Source organism: Hoplias malabaricus, chromosome 17, assembly GCF_029633855.1.
Source record: "Hoplias malabaricus isolate fHopMal1 chromosome 17, fHopMal1.hap1, whole genome shotgun sequence".
NCBI lineage: Eukaryota > Metazoa > Chordata > Actinopteri > Characiformes > Erythrinidae > Hoplias > Hoplias malabaricus.
The window spans coordinates 7,918,596-7,938,293 of record NC_089816.1 but is presented as its reverse complement, the minus strand read 5'-3'; the positions used below and the strand labels follow the sequence as shown (position 1 = coordinate 7,938,293).

Below are 19,698 nucleotides of genomic sequence, written 5' to 3'. Positions count from 1 at the left end.
ACTGTAATATATTGGGAAATTTATTCTAAACATCACTAAGATACAAAAGTGCAATCTAACGTTAACGATCAAACATGCAAAATGCATGCAAAAAACATGTAAAATTTGTGACATTTTACCGAAAGATTCTCCTATATACAACTACATTTCTACTCAGTAAAGTCCTATTATATGTCCAAATTCTGCTGTGTAGGATCTGTTATATTGCACCATAAACAAGGAGAAGCTGGGCGTGACTGTAGATAAGAGAGTGGATGTGTGTTTGCAGCAAGTTAGATTGTTGGGGTCATATGGCACAGCCTATTATATGGTAAAGAAAAAGCTGTTATTTACTGCACTTGCGTATTTGATGTGAATGTTTATTGCAAGCAATAATTTTGGGGCTGTTAGAAATTATATATACATATATATACTATTATAATATATATTAACATAAAATTACACCAAACTTAAATAATAATTAAACAATCAAGTATTTAAATTCAATAAAATATAAAGTTAAATGTAATCCACACTCTTTATGGGTGAAAAAAAGGAGCCTACAAAAAGTTTTTGATGAGTTTAACATGTTTTCTTATGAACTGAGTTTCTATTCCTGCTCTCACTTTAAGGGTCTGTAAAGAACTACAGGGAAGTGAAAACGAAATTGAGCTCAGCGTGGCGTGAACTAGTGTTGTTTGATTCTCCGCCCGTTTTCGTTTTTCTTTTTTTTTTTTTTTTTTTTTTTTTTTTTTTTTCTTTTTTTTTTTAATCAAGTCCCTCCTTCACTCCCTCATACTGAATCAGAGCCGGGACTTAATGTGCTTTTAGCCAATTACAGCGCGGGACGAGATACGCTGTAGCCAATCACAGCGCAGGAGTCGGAGAACGGGTGGTCAGTAAAACGCCCTCTAGCTACCGATAACGGGAACTTTGATTCTGATTAATAAACCGATTCTTTCTAGTTCTCTGATTCAATGTGTTGAAAGTTAGATTCAAAAATAGACTGAGCCAACTTTGTTCTTCATATGATGTCTCTCTACTTCAGACTCCAAATGCTTGATCACAAAAGAGAAAAGACAGATATATTACACAGAGAATATTATGCTATGTTTTAAACCTATTGTCTTTTATGGGGAAGAACTAGTCTTAAGGGACTGAAGGCTATATTAAGGACGTTTCTATATTTTGTATGATAGATTTAGAATTAAAATATGTTTGATCTCAACTAGAAATTACATAATAATTTGAAACAAGTGTCCAAATTTTCGTATGTCGTGGTATATGTCCTCGTACATGCTTTAAATATATTTTAAACAATACCCTCACGTGGTACGTAATGGAAAAGATTCATTTGCATTTCTGAGTCATTTCAAACGAACCGATTCACCAGAAGAATCCTGTGACGAGCCCCTCTGCACAGCAAAGAGAGTCGTGAGGACGGGAGGGGATTTCCACCGAACACTGTTTCCTTTACTTGTTTTGCTTTCGATCTGGACTGCGAAGACGGATTATTTTTAAGTTTCCTTTTTCTTATAGACTCTCACAATTTAAAATACTGGTTGTTCGTACGCTGTGAGACATTACTGAGCCAAAAGCGAGCCTGAATTTCTGCTTATTGCACAGGTAAAGAAAACATTTCCGCATTTCTTATTTATGGCTTGATTATTCTTTAGCTTGTGTGTAGCAGCGGGGCTATGGGGATCAACACAAAAACGAAACTAGCAGTGTTTATATCCAGTCGGGATCTGGGAATGTTTATTTTCACTTTTGAAATGACTTGACACTCTGTGGTGGTTGGTGGACGCTGGGGCAGAAGTTTGGGAGCAGTTGACAGTTCTCGGCCACAGAGACTGGACTTGACATAGAGAGAGCAACATACGGAGAGAGTCAGAGCGTGATAGTCTTTCACAGTGCAGTGAGAAATGCTGGTAACCGACGATAGCGTAAGTAACAACAGCCTTTTCGTGTCTGCAGAAGGGACTGGATTAATTTATGTGTGGTGTTTGGAGGCTGTAACATTTTTAAACTCTCTCTCTCTCTCTCTCTCTCTCTCTGTGTTTCTAAATCACACACAAGTCACAAATAAATCCCCCAGTGCCTATTTGTTTATTTAGAAATGACTGCTATTATCTCTATCTGTTTTACAAGCCATGACTGTGCAATTTTTAATTATCATTTAGAAAATGTAACATTATGGCTTATTACTGCACTGACACTTGGTAAAACCCCTCTGTATTGTGTACTGCTGCCTCTACTCTACCCGGTCTTGTCAATTACAAACCTATCTGTTTGTCCAGTGGTTAATATACTGGCCCTTGACAAATGTTGAGAGACTTGGGGAAAATATCTTAACGATATTGCTATTTGCTTTTTCCCCCTTTTGTAAAATTTCAGCTCAACCACAACGAACAAAAGAAATAAAATGAATCAACTTAACAATGTTTCACTGAATGTATAAAGCGTGTACTGAAGTAGGGCCAGACGAAAATGAACAAATACCAATGCTGATTTTATACAGCAAAAAAACATTGATTATGGATTATATTGGCTAATAATGTTTTATAGAGTACATTTTAATTTAATCTAATTTTAGATTCCAATATTAATAATGATTTACAGATGAATATGACGGAGCTCTTAGTGCTACAATTCTTCTCAAATATTTTAAATCATAAATAAAATATTGGGAGAACTGGGAAACTAACAAAACCCTTTCGTTTCTGTTTTTCATTTTGAATAGTACTTTGCACTATTTCTTCCTCGTTTTATTTTATTTTATTTTTTTATTTAGTTAATTTGTTAGTAAGTTAGTAATGTGATGAGATATTTCAGGACACCACAACTTGACTTGTCAATTACTTACTGATACATTGTAATTTAATACTTAAGTGGTTAATAAGTTTCTCACAACTACTGAGGACTCCTACTAGATTAAGCTGTTAACTCTGTAGTCTAACACTATGGCCAGTGGGACACTGTTATAAAAACTGCAGAGTAATTAGCCACTTTAGAGAATTCAGGCATTATTTATTTAATATTAATATACATGTTATGACTGTATATGAATACATGAGCTTAGTGAAAATGTATTTAATTCAAGTATAATTTCACTTAAACACCTGAAAATCAGAGTTAGCCGCCCCTTCAATCCACAGTAACACTCCAGCCACGGAACTGTGTCATAGAGAACACAATTGATGTCACTCTCCGTGTGGGTGGGATGGCCCCCTAGCACCTATTATCACACGGCATGATGCTAGGCAGCACAGGTGTCTATTAGCTAATGTGACATGTCCTCTGGCATGTTGGGCTGACTGTTGACATTGCATTACTAGCAAATTTATTAGGAGGCTGTGGTTGACATCACATGTTTCAAAGGATGCAAGCAGAGGTGTGCACTCATGGGTCTCTTCACAATATTTAGAAGCCTGAAACTGCATTACAGTATCCTGCACAGGTGTGGGAGGTTAACCAATTCAGTGACTGAGGGACGACATAAATATGTAGAAAAATCCCACAGATTAATGAAAACTCTGTCTAAAATAATGTTCATTCATAATCAATACATTCTAAATATTTACAAAGCAACGGATCATGTTAACACAAAGTGTGTGTGTGTGTGTGTGTGTGTGTGTTAATGCACATATGCCAGCATCTCCATGTAACGTTAGTGAGGGACTGTGAAGTCCATGGTGTGTACTAAATTAATTCAGAAGATTATTTTTTTATGAAGTATGCAGGACTGCAGGCAGGAACAGGCCAAAATGTTTACATTGTGAACAGAAGAGGGACAAATGCTGCTGATTTTTGGCAGGAGCAGGGGGGAGTGGGATAAAAAAATTGGATGCACGCAGTACATGCAAGTGCTTTTCTTCTCTATCCCAGACCTTAAGGGGTTGAATGTTGGGCCACGTTTATATGTAATGAATTATAACATTACTTGCATATTGATTTAATATTTGCATGTAATACACATCACTGAATACAAGATAAACCTGTTGCAAACAATATATACACAGCCCTAGAATGCACCATTGTGTATGTTTTTGTTTCTCATTGTTCAAAGAAGTAGTGGCCATTCAGGTTCAGGGTGATGGATTCAAATAAGTTAAACTTGTTTTTATAAAGATTAACGGATTCTGATAAATCCCAGGAGGATAGCCTCATTGTGTATATTGCTCTTAAATAAAAAATGATGACGAGCAGAAAATAAAATGTTGCTGTATAAATTGTTATACACGTAGAGTTTTTTTTTTAATCAACTATATTGGCACACTAGTGAAAAGTCCTTATATATGAGCATTCATTCATTCTGGAGAGCACTGTTTGTAGAACAGTAGAACAGTTTACATTACCCGCATGTGAAGTTAGTGAAACTGAGCCACTTACATCAGATCTTTTCTGGAAAGCTACTGTTTTGACAAGGTCGAGGGGTCTGACTTGTCTCTGTACTGTTTTCTAGTTGTCTGAAGACTGTAAGTGTATTAGGCAAGTCTGGACGCTCAGCCTTTATATATATTTACAAATTTCATCTAGGTTGTTGACTATTTTGAAAAATGGGAAAAAACTAAGCAGACTAGTGCATGGTGGACTGATTCCAAACTTGTTTCCTGTATAAAATAAAGAATGTAAGCCTTTTCTATGTAATGATGACACAGTCCAGATGACTTTGACACTCTCCCTTTCTCTCTCTCTCTCTCTCTCTCTCTCTCTCTCTCTCTCTCTCTCTCTCTCACACACACACACACACGCACAAACACACTCTCTAGGACACTATGCCGGTGGAGAGAATGCGAATGCGTCCATGGCTGGAGGAGCAGATAAACTCTTGTAAAATTCCAGGGCTCAAGTGGGTCAACAGGGTAAGTAAACAGTTGTTTCTTTCAAAGGACATAAGTAGTAGTAATACACAATGATATTGGAAATGTGTCAGTATCGGGAAATACATGGATAAATCTGAAGGATACGTTGCCATCAGGCAGGTGTTCAGATTTGATTGATATAAATAAAAAAGATTTTAATTTTTATTTATTGTTGTCTGGAAGAGAAGAACATACCGGCAATGTTGAACTGCTACATTAAACATGTCATCATTGTATTCATTTAGCCTTTTAAACATAGTTTGTTTGCTTTTCTAAGATGCTAAAGCAAGTGGATTTTGCCCTAGGTTCTATATTTGATAAATGTTTATATATCTGCATCACCAGACAAGTATGTGAAAAATATCAGACATTGGCATCAGCTGGTAATTCTCATATTGGTGCATTCCTTGAAAAATATGCCATTAAGAGATACTGAGCAACATGAGAAGCAATGCAAAAAGACACATTTCTGACATTTCTGTGTTGTAGATTTGAAATACTTAAGATTTTACCAAAAATTGTGCCTCCAAAATGATTGACATGTATGTGATGCTCGCCACCGATATGTATCATGATAACTAGATGTGCACACAGACACCCAAAACAAAAGCACATCCCCTGTGATGACATTTCTTGTTTTTAATGGTTTGCATGTGTAGGAGAAGAGAATTTTCCAGATTCCATGGATGCATGCTGCAAGGCATGGCTGGGATGTGGAGAAAGATGCACCTCTTTTCCGAAACTGGGCCATACACACAGGTAGCATGGATACACACACATTCACATACACACCGATATCATTTCTAATTTCTTAGTCTTACAATTCTCTTACTTATATATTCAACATATATCTCCTACATATAAGCTCTTGGTTGAGTGAATGACTTCCTCACCCACTTTCTCGCTCATTATTCTCTCACAATAACTACACTAAATACATGAGCAAAAAAATGAAACTGAATACATCATAATCATTTCCATATCAGCATGATGCAATTTCAGATGTATCCAGTAAATGATGAATTCCTGTTTTGATATTTAGGCAAATATCAACCAGGGGTGGACAAGCCTGACCCCAAAACATGGAAAGCAAACTTCCGGTGTGCTATGAACTCCCTACCTGACATCGAAGAGGTGAAAGATAAGAGCATCAAAAAAGGAACAAACGCCTTCAGAGTTTACAAAATGCTGTCAGCATCTGAGAGACAATCAAAGAGAGGTTAGAATCTGTCTCACACCAACAAAAAGTATATGTTGTATAAATGGGGTCGCACTTAATATGACTCACCTATGAAGTAAACACATTGTATGTAACTGGTAGTTTTGTTTTGAATGTAATGTGTGTCAGAGGAGAACTGTATAGCTTCAGTCTTCTATCATCTAATATGATTTAAGCAGATAATTTTTTTTTTTTTTTTTGGAATAGTGTCTGTCATCAGTTGTGGGATTGGAAGTATAAACAGCAAATGTTTGTAATAGATAATCAGCCAGTTAGGCTACTTGCTGTGCAGAAGTTGTGAGTTCAGTCTCCACCTTGGGTCACTCTCTGTGAGGGGTTTGGAGTTCTCGTTGCCTCTGTGCGTGTTCTCTAGTGTCCTTCCATAGTCCAAAAACGCATACTGGTATGTGGATTGGCCCAAACATATCCAGTGTGGGGTGACCTGCAGTGGACTCACACCCTGTCCAGGATGTATTCCTGCCTTGAGCCGAGTGAAACCAGGTGGGTCCGGAGCATACCCAAAAATCACTGGTTGCAAGGCAGGCACACACCCTGGAGGGGGCGCCAGTCCTTTGCTGGGCGACACACACATTCACTCACACACTCACACCTATGGACACTTTGAGTCGCCAGTCCACCAAGCGGACATGGGGCAAACACACCAAACTCCTCTCAGACAGTCACCTGGAGCGAGATTGATACCCACAACCCCAGGATCCTGGAGCTGGGTGACTGCGACACTACCTCCATCACTGCATTTTATTGATGAATATACACATAATAAAATATTAAGAAGTAATGGTAAGTGATAAAACTGAGAAAGCTTTTTGTTTTTTGAGAAATATTAGCCTAGCGACAAACAGTTGACAGGAAATGTTTCTGAGCCCATGCAGTGATTTCCAGTAAATAATTTTAATAGTTTTTTTATTTTAATGCAGTACCACCTTATGTCACGAAGGTCACAGCCAGTCAGTACTGGTTTTGGGTCTCATCCCTTGCATATAGAGATTTCTCTGGATTCTATGAATCTTTGAATATTACTTATTTTGTACTGTAGATGAAGAAATCCCAAAATACTTTACTTTTCTAAGTTGATAAACATTTATTTTTGGTGTTCTCCCTGTCTCTGCGTGGTGTTCTCCATGGTTCTACAGTTTTCACAAAGTGTGAACCCCTCCCTATCTTTACTTCTGGAAGACACAGCCTCTCTGATACTGACCTGTTGCTAATTTCTGTTTTTTTGTAGCATTACACAACTCTACCAGTGTTTGTTGTCCTGTCCCAACATTTTCTGAACTTGTTCCTGGCATCAAATTCAAATGATCATATGTTCTTTTGAAGACAAATACATTTATTGGGTTTTAACAGTTGAAATGTTATCTCTGTGCTATTTAATTACTAATCATTAATTATTGTGTCCTTATAGGAAAGAAGAGGATAGATAAGGAAGTAAAGATAAAGGTAAAGTCTTGTACTTGTATTTGTAGCTTCAGACACACTTATTAAAGCCAGTTGATTCATTTTCACATTTATACTAAGATTAAGTTTCATTTGAGCTGCTCAGAGTTAAGCTATGAGCATGGTCCACTTGTTGTCCTTCAGTCCTTGAGTGCTGACTGAAAGTGTGTCCTGCAGGAAGAGCAGCCTTGCCCTGTATCCTCGGCCTGGGAGAGCACCAATGGCTCAGTAATGAACACTGGAGCAGGATCCCTCTCAATTAAACAGGAAGCAGACCAAGCACCAGCCACAGGTAAAGCAAAGCTATTAACTGTTCACACACACATAACCATGCATATCCAATCTCACACACACATCATACACACCCCTATGACTTGGAATACATATGCAAATAAAACTTTTCTTCATTCCAAAACGCTGTTTTGGACTTTGACAGGAACTTTTGTGTTTGGACTTGTCTGTTTTCTAGTTTTTCTGCTTGACGTAGCCCCACCTCAGGCAGATATGCAAAACATACAATTCTGTTCAGTGAAATATTATTTGTGTAGTGTTTTTATTTATTTTTTTTCTCATGTAGGCAGTTGTACAGGAATCTGGGTTCTGACATTTTAATTGCAACGATGACAGTGGAAAATAAACAATCAATGGCATAAGGAAGAAGTAGGATTAAGGCATTACGTAGTTACATGTGCATTCCCTTTCATGGCATAATAAAATAGCTGTTTATTAAAAGTTGTACTGTATTAAAGTTTAAAATTCTCTACCCTCTGACAGATCTTTGTTCTAAAAGTAGGGCAAAAATGACATGGCTACTCTAACACATTATAAGCTGGCTGCAAACAATTAAGCCTGTAAGAGTTATTTTAGGCTTGTTTTCAGCAGTGTGTCTCAGCCACTGGGTGAAGATTCTCTTTGCTGATTAAAACACAAAGGCATTATTCTTTGCGTTGTTATGTTGTTGTTGTTTTTTCCCCCAAAGTTACCCATTCTATACGCATTGTTTTCAGTTGTTGCATGTTGACTGGAGATTGTTTTGGAGATTTATATTTTTAGTCTCTTTCTTTACTAGAGATATAAAGCAGTTTTATAGCAGACACGACCCATGGCTGGTGCACAGCCACCATTAACATGAACGCTTCATCCTTGAAGAATTATAAACAACTACAAATTATTAAAAGAGAAAATGTAGCTCCAAACAACCACGTCAGACCCTGTATACCGGGAAATGGTGGCCTCAGATAAACAGTGCTTAAAACTTTCACCTTTACTGAGTAATATGCAATTCCTTTGGCATAGTAACGCATTTTATTCAGTATTATTTCTAGTATTTTTTGTAATATATTTACACCATTAATGCTTTTCTATCTGCACACTCTGCCTCTCTTTAGATAGACCATGAGAGTCCTAGTAAAGCTAAGAAAATAAGTAGTTATTCAAATAACTTGTTTAAGAAAAAGACAAATTCTTTGACAGCTCCCTCATACATTCTCCAAGAATTCCCTTTTGCATATACACACTCTCACCCACGCATACCTGCCTAGTCAGTTCCCCTGATGTGTTCTTCATATTCACTCTCTCTTCTCTGTTTCTATTCCACTGTAGTGGGCAGCCGCAGCCCCTCAGAAGACCACCTGATTATCCCAGACGTGTGTCAGACCATAGAGGTTATGACCGAGAACGAAGAGCAGGCAGTGAGCTCTAGCCATCCCTATCCCCTGCAGATCTCTCCGGTGTCCTCATTCGGAGGTGTGTCTGTCTGTTTCTCTGTCTCTCAACTGTAAAGAAATAGATAAGGCATACATGCTAACATGATTGACAATCAGTAGATGGTATAAGTTACCATAAACATTCATGTTACCTTATTTACATGTCATTTATATAGTGCCAAATGGAAGCTTTCATTAATAAATAACAGTAGCTCACTGTAAATACTTCTTAAACATCATATTTGAGCTGGATTATTTTTATTTGTCTTTAATATGGTAGTTTAACTGAATTTTGCTAAATAACTTTCTGTTGACCCCATAAATATCGTTGGTAATGTTTGCTTGTAACTGGAGCTACAAATCTAGTATTCTTAACAAACACAAGAAGTTAAACATTTTCTGTAAATTCATTCCCAAAACATCTCCTAACTGTTCAAACCTCACCCAGGTCTCCATTAAGGTTGTGAAGGCTTGTTAGTGGGCATGGCTGCCCACTCTCTTTGTCTGTAGTTTTATGTGTTGTTTGTTTTGTTGTTGTTTTTTATCATTCACATATACAGCCAAAGCTTTAAACCACTTTGAGAAGCTCAATGCACACTTACTGAAAACCTGGATGCATTTTGTCTGTGTTAAGAAATGTCCTGAGCATGCATTTAAGGTGGCTATTGTCTTCTAGTGTTTCTTAGAAACTTAGCCCTGTAGCTCCTTGACTAATCTATATACAGGGCAATCTGCATACTAGTTTGTACAAGTTGAGATAGTGATCATTCCAATATGAATTGCCTTCTGCAATTCACAGAACTAATAAGGTTGCTTAGCAATACCATTTCTTATTAAATCATTTCTATACAAATGTAATAACAACCTGCTCCTGGGGTATAGCTGTAGTGTCTTTGTTGTTATTGTGTGTGCAATAGTTGCTCAGTGCAGACTGTCTGTGGATATTTGGATATGTCCTATGTAAATTTCTGTGTGAAGGTGTTAGCCTCTAGGAACCGTGTTTCCCAAAACCCACCAGCTCATCTGATATAAAACAAGGGCATATAAGTTGCGTTCCATTGCCTAGGCCTCGGGTTATTGGACTATTCCATTGGAGTCGTGCCACACGTTACAAACAATGTACAATGACAATGAACCGCAACATACACCGAGAAGACATTATATTGGGGAACACAAAAAGGGCAACACCTGTGAGCAATTACACTTGGGGCTCACAGGTGCGGGGGCATGGCTAAAGACACAAGAATTCAATGATTTAAAGATACTTTATTGTCATTCACAACAAGAGGAGATAATACAAGAAAACACTACAAAACCAGAAGAGAACAGCTAAAATCCTTACAGTCTGACAGCTCTTTCTAATAGAATGGTCTGATGAAGCTGGACGATGATGACTGTGGCATGAAAATAAATAAATAAATAAATAAATAAATAAATAAATGATGTTCTTAAGAGAGAATCGATTAAAAGCATCACAAATATTTTAGGACAAAACACCAATCTGGAGACTTAGGTTACCACCAACATTATTGTATGTTAATCCTCAGTGAAGTATGTGTGCAGTGAATGCAAAGGATACATCGGTAGCATCCTCCAAATCTCTTCAAAAGATGTCTGCATTTCTTGATTTTCTACAAACAATCGTTCACATTTGAACAGCCTTCAGTGGCATAAAAACTTAGAAAAAAATGCATCCTAGACATTGGAACGAAGCTGTAGTGTCTTTGATGTCAAGTACTGTATAGCATTTACTTTGTGGAGCAGTTTCTAAAGAGTGTGTGTGTGATTGAGTGAGTGAGTGAGTGAGTGGGTGAGTGGGTGGGTGGTTGGTTGTTTGGTTGGTTGGTTGGTGGGTTGGTGGGTTGGTTGGTTGGTTAGTTCAGTGAGGTGTGGTGCATCTGATAAACAAATATTGCCCCAAAATACTACAGTACCGTTTTGGTGTTCTAGGTGTTCTCCTGTTATTCAGAATATTATAAAGGCAACAGTGAATAATAAATGTCTTTCTGTGACTTATGTAAGACAAATATTGGTAAAATATTCATGCTAAACAACACCTACAAAAGCAGTTCACGGTAATTGACATAATCATATCAAAATTTATAAAACAAATTATCGAAGCATACGTTTTTGTTGAGAAAAACAGTCATCGTGGTAACTGACACTTGTTTGAATGCGGCTTTATAAAATTAAGTGGAAGGCTTATGTAGTTTCAGGTTCCTTTATTAGTTTTACAAATATGTTTACAGATATATGCAGACAGTGGGGCTGCAAATGTTTTTCAGGAAAGGCAGTTTATTTACAGAGGGTTTGCTGCATTCGGGTCATTGTTCTTTTGAAATAACTGAGATTCCCCATCGACCCTGATTTTGTCTGACTCAGATTTCCAGTCATAGAGTGTTGCTCGGTGCCTATAAGGATTAACTTCTCTCTGGCTGTACTCTAACCAAGGTCACTAGTTCTGTGTTTATTGCCGTAGCTGTACCTCTGTACCGGAGCTGCTTCGGCACATCACAGAGGAGAGAGTTAATGTGTAATCCTCACCATTCAGACTTAAAGAACAGTTTTCAGCCATGGCTGGAGTGAGCAGATCAATTTATTTGATTGTCAGCATGAACTGCACCACAGAAACCTATTTTTAACCACAGTCTTAAACAAAAATGTCCCAGCAGGTGTTTTTTAATAAGCAGCAGCTTTTTTGTTTTCCCAGAAAGTCTTGGAGGTTTGAGACTGTGGAGTTGCTCAACTGCACCATTTCTGTGGTTTCATGATTAATCCAAAAAATGATTTTTTAAAATCTACAAACACACACCTTATGAGACAACTTAAACAACAAACGGCATGCAGAAATGGTTCTGTTCCAGACTTGTGGTTGAATTGGTGGTGTAGTCAGATTTGATCCAAAATATTTGAATTGAGAATTAAGGATGAGAAACTACTCACATCTTCTTAGAAAAACTGCCCATAACGTTTTCTTGTTTATCATTTGCAGTTTCTAGTTTAGGTTTGTAATTAGCTATTATATGTTGGAGCTATTTCTCTTTATGTTTAACCAGTGAGAGTGATTACCAATGGTATGATGCATACGGCAGTTGTTGGCAATGTATCAACAGATCATTATTAAGCAGAGGCTTACAGTTGGTGTGGAAAATTTTAGGCACTTTTTACCTAGAGACCTGAGATGGGTCTTTTGTAGGTGAACTAGTTTTTCACCCTTCTGATTTTTTTTATTCACCCAACCACCTTTATTTTTGGCAACGGTAACCTGTCTATCAGGAAATCCCTGAGTAATCAGTCTCTCTTTCTCTCTCTCTCTCTCTCTCCCTCCCCCCCCCCCTCCTCTCTCTTTCTTAGAGAGTGATACTGACAGTGCACAGAGTGAAGAAGACTCCAAGGAGGTATGTGCAAAACCTTTCAGAACGCATTGTGCTTTGGAGTGGATTGTGATATGAGTGTGTTAGTAGCATATAACATGCAGCCAATAACATGAACCTGACTGATGGTAATAGTGTTGCAAGCAAATAACTTTGGCACTGCCTCTTTAAGATGATGTCAGAGCAATGCCCAGAATCCACTCTCTGTTTGCTTCCTGTAAATCTCACCGGCACTTAACTTGCTTGAGTCAAAAACAACTGACTCTTGTTCAGTGTTATGATTGTTGATAGCACCAGAACAACACAAGTAGGTCCACAGAACTGACTCAGGATCTGTTACTAAGTTCTGGATCTGTTTGCTGTACTTCACACCTCTCATATGTTCATGTTGTTACTCACAACTGCTTTTCATTTTTCTATGTAATCATATCAGCTTCATATAAACATACATGTAGCCAATTCCTTTTTAAAGTGTAGAGACTTAAACCACACAGTGGACTTTCTGGCATGTCTGTGGACAGCAGTGCACACAACCATTGGCTCAAGTCCTGTTTTCAGTTCCTATCCTTTCCAGTTCTGATGTAAGCAGAAAAAAAATAATAAATGAAATCTCGTTCACTGTGTTGCAGATGTCTATAAATTATCACACATTTGAAACTAATTAAAGATTTCCAAGATTTTAAATCTAATGTAAAGTATTGATTTGCCACCACATGGATTACAGTGTACAGAATATTTAGCCTGGGTGGTTATTCACAAAACCGCTGTGGTCCATCAGACAACAGAAATGCATCAGTTAACTCAGTGTTTAAGTGCTGAGATGCAAAAAGGCTTTTGAAGTTATTTTCATAATGAAAACCTATTATTACTTAAATAGATATTCTATGTAGAAGTAAAAAAAGATATAGTATGTAAACTAAATTCACTTCTAAGTCCATATAGTCCATATGCCCTTCACATGCATTAGGTTCACTGCATAAAACCACAGAGATGTACTGTACGTGACTAACTAAACATATGTCTGTGTATAACCTATTTCAAAATATATCATTTGGCCTTTACGAATGTGAAACATTCTGATAGCGCTGTAATCATATTTGTATTTTGAGTGTGCTTTTTATTTGGTAGATATGGGTGTTTGTTTACTGAGGCCCTGGGTTTAAAGTGTGTAAAAGGTCAATTTCAGTGTTCAGGCAGGAAAACAGGTTGTAATTTTCATTCTGTGGGAAATGCACTAGGGAAAAGCTGTACATTTTTATTGCCTCTTTTGTGCTATTTATCGCAGTCATTTTCAGATTTGATTTACTAGAGGAAGCAGGTTTACGTTTGCAGTTAGCTGTTGTGTGGCGATAGTATCATGTCGACCATGGTAGTGGCAGCAGTGAAATAAACAACTACTTAAAGGAAGTGTTCTTTGGCTGGTAAAACTGTCATTATGTGTGCCATGTCTCGGTGTAAGATAGTGAAATTTGTGGTGGTGTGGGTGTGTGTTTGTGAGGGTGGGCAGGCACTAGTGTGAGGTTTCTCTACATTCCTGACAGCACATGATTCATACGGAGTTCAACAGAAGGAAAAGTTTATTCCAACGTGGCAAAAGCACTAAAGAATAAGAGGAGGTCTTTACTTCTGAGCCCTGTTATCCCGTCTTATTTAGTTTATTTGTAGAGTAGCGGGGTAATTATACACAAAACTCTGAAGTCATTTTAGGAATTGCAAAAATGATGCCTAATGTTAACATGCAGATGTTTCAGTTTTGAGTTTATAGAGCATATAACCGTACGAACGTTTCTTAAACAACTGTATTTTGATAAGTGTTGAGATGAAAATAAACAAGCTGATGTAACACACTAGCCCACAAAACATCATACTAATCTCAAGGTCCCATACAATACATTATCTGACAATACATTCTGATACAGCAGACACATTATGTAATTAAATCCAAATTTCAAGGTATTTAAAGTCATTTTGTGTTTTTTAATGATTATTCACCCGTGGCCTCCAGATGCGATACACACAATTAGTGAATTCCTGCGACGACATTTGCTCACAGATGATTAATGATTTACGATACGCTTCCAAGTAAAAAGAAGATTACATTTTCTCAGTATGCATGTCATGGTCTAAATCTTTTGAATGATAATTATTGCACCGAGAAATCATGGAAACATGTTGGACTTTGCCCAGAAAAAAATATACAGCGTTATTTCAGTGGAATCGTTTCTGATGTCTACCTTGAAATACGTGCAGAGACATATTCCTGAATCAGGCAGATCACGTTCCAGTATAAAGTGAAACATAACTAAATATGTGCTTTTGTCTCTGTATCAGAATACACATATCCATTGAGATTAACAAAAAAAAAAAACGGAATGAAAGCTAGAATTTCAGTTGTGGGCTATTTCTAAGAATCTATTTATCAGTTTATTACACAATCTATGCCATTTTGAAATTCTGTTAAAAAACAACAACATCTGAGTTGGTGTTTTCTGTTTTACAGCATGTGAGATCAACCATGTGGGGAATAAACCCTGAGGATACAAATCCAGTAGGCAGCTCTGTGATGCGGACATCCTTACCAAGCATGTCCACTTTTATCACCCCGACCAAGCCCAACTTCAGAATCACCACTGTCCGGGACCCCTCAACTCTTTCCTTTCATGGCTCCCACAGCAGTGAAGGGCCATGGAGCATCCCTTCCTCACACCCTCCAGTAACCCCCAACCAACCCCCAATCCATGAAAATCGAGCCAGCGTCATCATGAAGACCTCTGATGTCTCTAAATCAGTCAAGAGCTGCTGAGGAAGGCTGTTGGGTCTTAAGGCTATGATTGGCTGGCTTCAGAGGAGGCTATACTGGACTTAATCATGGAACAGACACCTGGGCAACATAAGCTTGCTGCTGGTTGAGGGCCTCACAGCTGACACAAACAGTCACAAAGGATGTCTGGCTGCTTGAGTAGTTTGTCATAGCCTTGAGTGAGAATAACTGTCCTAAAAACAGGCCAGAGTGCATTTGCCAGTGCAAATCTAGGCCTTCAATTCAGGGAGAGGTCCAGTACAGTAAAGTACAACGGCATAGATCTCAAAACTGCCATTATCAGGAGTGTTTCCATCTCTTGACGTATCTGTATATAAAGGAGAGTCAGAGGCAGCAGCTTTAGCACCTTATTGAGAAGCACTGAACCAGATAATCTGTGGCCTTTTGTGGAATATACTTCAGTGAGAAGCTTTGTAATCTGTGGCTCAGCAACCAAAGACTGCACTTGACAACTCAACATATCTTAGCTCAAAACTGGTCATAGGCCAATATATCGGTGGGTCTAAAGGGAATTTCATTTTTCTTGGCTTAGTTTGAATCTTGATTTTGATTAATGGAGGTTTTTTAAACAACAACAAAGAGCACTTATTTTTTTTAAATTAAAGGAAAGTTAATATCATGCTTTCTACTGTATGTGTGAACATAAATGTACATAAACTAATTTTGCTGAAAAGAGCTGTGAAAATGTTTTTCTCCTTAGCATGGTTTTCTGCATTTTTGCATATTTGTCGGTGATATGCTTCAGTCAGGATTGATTTTAGATAAATGTAGCTTTTACTACAGTGACAAAAATAGAATAATTACTTCTGTAACGTATTAAAGAAATACATGCAACACACAGAACTCTGTGTGAAAAAGTAATTGCTCCTTCTTGCCAGCTTCAGCAGCAGTGAACTATGACAGCACATTATTTTGGGACACTAAGACATTTAGCCCATTCTGTCACGTTGAAGTATCTCCACAACCTTTATGCCACTTCCAGGTTTTATGCCGTTTAATATGAAACTTGAATGATTTAAAAAAAATGCCTTTTTTAATAGAATTTCCCTGTTTTAAGTTTGTGGACCATTCTAATGTGTAAATGTGTGGTTTGGGTAGTTTACTTGTTGCATTATACAGCTTTTGTTCAGCTCATTGGCCTTTTAACCTTGTGCAAAATCTGCAAGTCGGCGAAGTCGCAATGCACCAGATCAGCTCTAAATTTCATGACATTTCTACTGGTACTTATTTTAGCCATTCTTACTGTTGGACAGATTGGACTTGTGTCGTAGGAGATTTCTCTAGATTTTTCGAGGACCATTCAGATGATTCTAAGCAAACGAGTGACTTTTTGTTCAGTGTCTTTTGGATCAGTTCTGGGAAAACTACTTAAATGATCATTTCGCGAATCTTTTAGTGTGATTATGGCAAGAGAGGAACTCCTGGATATTTCAGTTGTGTTTTGGAAATATATTTCTAGTGTTCACTAGAGCTACTTTGCTTTGGACAACCTGTTCTTTACTCATCAGACTTTTTTTTTTTTTCATAGACGTTATGGATTAAATGTTTACTGAGCCAAGACTGGTATCAATGGATATTATTCTCATAGGAATGCACAGTTATCCTTTGAATTGAATTGAACCAAATGAAGTGGCAATTACTTTTGCAGTTTTGTTGCACATGAAACAATGCATCTCACCAAGATGTTTCCTGTTTTATTACTCACTGCAGAGTCAGATAATTGTGCAAATGCAGAAAATCAGACAGTGGCAAAACATTTCCACCTCACTGCATGTCTGTGGCTGTGTATGGAAGCGTCTGTTCGCCTAAAGTGAATGTGTCTCAGTACATATTCATTTGCTCCTCAATCCTGTGGATCACTGAATATCTAATCTATAAGATCATGTTATGTAAAGAAATGATCTCCTGACAATAAATGTTAAACACTGCTTGTTTCAGAACAACTGAATCTGACTTGTAGTTAACGGTGCCTGCTGAAACAGAAACTTTCACGTAAGCATTGCAGTCTGATGCAATCAGGTACTTTACCTTCCACATCACACGGCTCGTGGTAGGATGTTTAAAGCATGTGCTTTAAAAGTCAGTTTGAAAATAGGAGCAGTTTGGTTAAATCTAAACATACCTGTTAAGGCATTATCATACACTATGTATCTAAAATGGATTGTTTTTTTTCTTAAATGATTGATACCAATACAACTTTTTTCCCCCCGTGTTGGCTGCAGCAACAGCTTTTACACTTCTGGGAATATTGGCACATTCTGGTGAGAATGTTGTGGTCTTTAGCCATGAGATCATTGTTGATATCAGGTCCTAATGCCAGATGATTACTGGAGCACACGCCAATTCGTTCCAAAGGTTTCAGCCCTCCAGAAAATTCAATTCCACTGTTCTACAACCCAGTGTATGCTTGGCATTGGCGTCAGACTCTTGTGCGGTTCCTCCAGAGCTTCCTGTTTTATTGATCAGTGCTCTTCAAAGGAAATAATGCAAGCAGTAGTGTAACAGCTGAAATTGTATGGACAATCCTTCCAATGCCATCCTCCAGATCAAAGCTGAAGGTTAAAGGGGAATTATAAGGAGTAATAGTGTGAAGATATGATTTAGCAACACGTTTACACTATCCTGAATGCTTGGCCTTTGCCACTACCTGTGTGAAATGAAAATAAGTGTGCCATCTCCTCTGGGGAGCAAGACCCAGCAGCTCTGATAGCTATGGGATTGGCAGGCATCAACAGTGTCAATATCTTCTACTGTCTGTTCAGTGCAAATAGGAACACACTTTAATGTGTCATCTTTTCGTTCTTTGAAGCGTGTTTTGCACAGTTTTTCATCTCAAGTAAAATAAAATTGACCAGCAACAATTCTTCCTCTGCATCTTTGAGTGTAAAGTCAATGAAGATGGTATTTATTCATTATCAGAGCCTTTAGAACGTAAAGACATAAAATAATGCTGCATTTCAATGTGCCTGTGTATATATCTGACTGTATGTTTCTGTCTATTTATGCACACCATTTATTTCAAAAACACATTGGTAGGTGGATTGGTGACTCAAAAGTGTCCCTATGTGTGAATGTGTGACCGGCGCCCCCTCCAGGGTGTGTTCCAGCCTTGCGCCCTGTGGTTCCGGGTAGGCTCCGGACCCACCGCGACCCTGAACTGAATAAGCAGTTACAGACAATGAATGGATGAATGAAAACCTGTAAAACCTGACAGAAGAACAAAACTGCCACCATCAGATAAACAATATTTACGGATTTAATCTTGGAATGACAGGAGAAAATCAAGCTCCACACTTGCCTCCAGATTTGAAAGACCAAACATGAAGCAGAGAGTTTGGACACATTAAAAACAGGAATATGTGATGCCATTTTGTTGTAGGTTGTTGTGATTTTTCTTTTAAATGCTCATTTAGCACTTTCATCTTTGGGATTTGCTTCACACCTGAATACAATCCAGCAGTGCTTTTCTGTCCACGTTATAAAACATGTTTCATTGCACATAAGTTATGGAAAATTAAATTCACGGGATAAAATCCTTTGATGATCTCACTGTCATCTTGCAATCTCTTCCTGAGTGTGTGTGTGAGAGAGAGAGAGAGAGAGAGAGAGAGAGAATGTCAGAATCAGAGGCTGTCTGCTAGAGTAACTTGATATGTCTGCTGTTTATGTTTGTGTGTGTGTGTGTGTGTGTGTCTGTGTGTGTGTGTGTGTGTTGGGGGTGGGGGATGGGGAGGGGTTAATCAGGAATATATCACGTTGTAAGAACCAGTACCTGTTTCCTCATCCACATTGTGAGGACTTCCTTTCTTCCATAAAACATTCTAAAAGGTAATGATTTACATTGTGGGAACCAACTGCTGAATCCAGGGCTTTGTGGTCCCCACAACGTAATTAATTCATTTTTCTGCGTGTTTTAAGGTTAGGGTAAGTATGGGGTTAGGTTTAGGGATAAGGTATGGATTAAGTTCAAGCTAGATGCCCTAATGTATAACGTAAATATGCCCACAAAATTAATCAAAGTCTACATAACAGCCCCACAATGCATGAAAACAAACGTGTGTGTTTGTGTGTGTGGGCGGAAAGGAAAGGAGTGGCCTCTGCCTTTTGGTTTCGGTTGCTGTTCTCAGGTTATGAATCTACGTAACACCTCCTCCCCTCCACCACAAAAAAAATGACACCTGGGTCACCATGGCAACACCGCGGCGGATACGTAATTACACCACCTATAAGTAAACACAAAGGTCGGTCATTACGAAGGTTTGCTTTGTTTATCCAC

General features: G+C 38.0%; 1 protein-coding gene across 3 annotated transcripts; it reads left to right on the top strand.

Annotated features, from left to right (window-relative positions):
* Nucleotides 1–1,416: 1,416 nt before the first annotated feature.
* irf2b (interferon regulatory factor 2b) lies at nt 1,417–18,910 on the top strand. 3 transcript variants are annotated; one of them, XM_066649948.1, is made up of 9 exons: nt 1,417–1,605; nt 4,752–4,844; nt 5,504–5,603; nt 5,887–6,063; nt 7,490–7,524; nt 7,699–7,813; nt 9,124–9,267; nt 12,582–12,625; nt 15,102–18,910. In XM_066649948.1, the coding sequence occupies exons 2-9, from the start codon at nt 4,758–4,760 to the stop codon at nt 15,402–15,404; spliced, it is 1,005 nt and encodes a 334-aa protein (XP_066506045.1). In that variant the 5' UTR covers nt 1,417–1,605; nt 4,752–4,757; the 3' UTR covers nt 15,405–18,910. The 3 variants fall into 3 exon arrangements, with proteins under 3 accessions (XP_066506045.1, XP_066506044.1, XP_066506046.1); XM_066649947.1 differs by lacking the exon at nt 1,417–1,605 and adding an exon at nt 1,778–1,925; XM_066649949.1 differs by lacking the exons at nt 1,417–1,605; nt 9,124–9,267 and adding an exon at nt 1,778–1,925.
* The last annotated feature ends 788 nt before the right edge of the window (nt 18,911–19,698 follow it).

Bases quoted from the DNA above. Each gene is read 5' to 3' on its own strand.
- irf2b (XM_066649947.1), top strand. From the start codon at position 1,905: ATGCTGGTAACCGACGATAGC. The intron at 4,845-5,503 runs GTAAGTAAACAG...TTGCATGTGTAG, and splicing joins GGCTCAAGTGGGTCAACAGG to GAGAAGAGAATTTTCCAGAT. The intron at 5,604-5,886 runs GTAGCATGGATA...TTTGATATTTAG, and splicing joins AAACTGGGCCATACACACAG to GCAAATATCAACCAGGGGTG.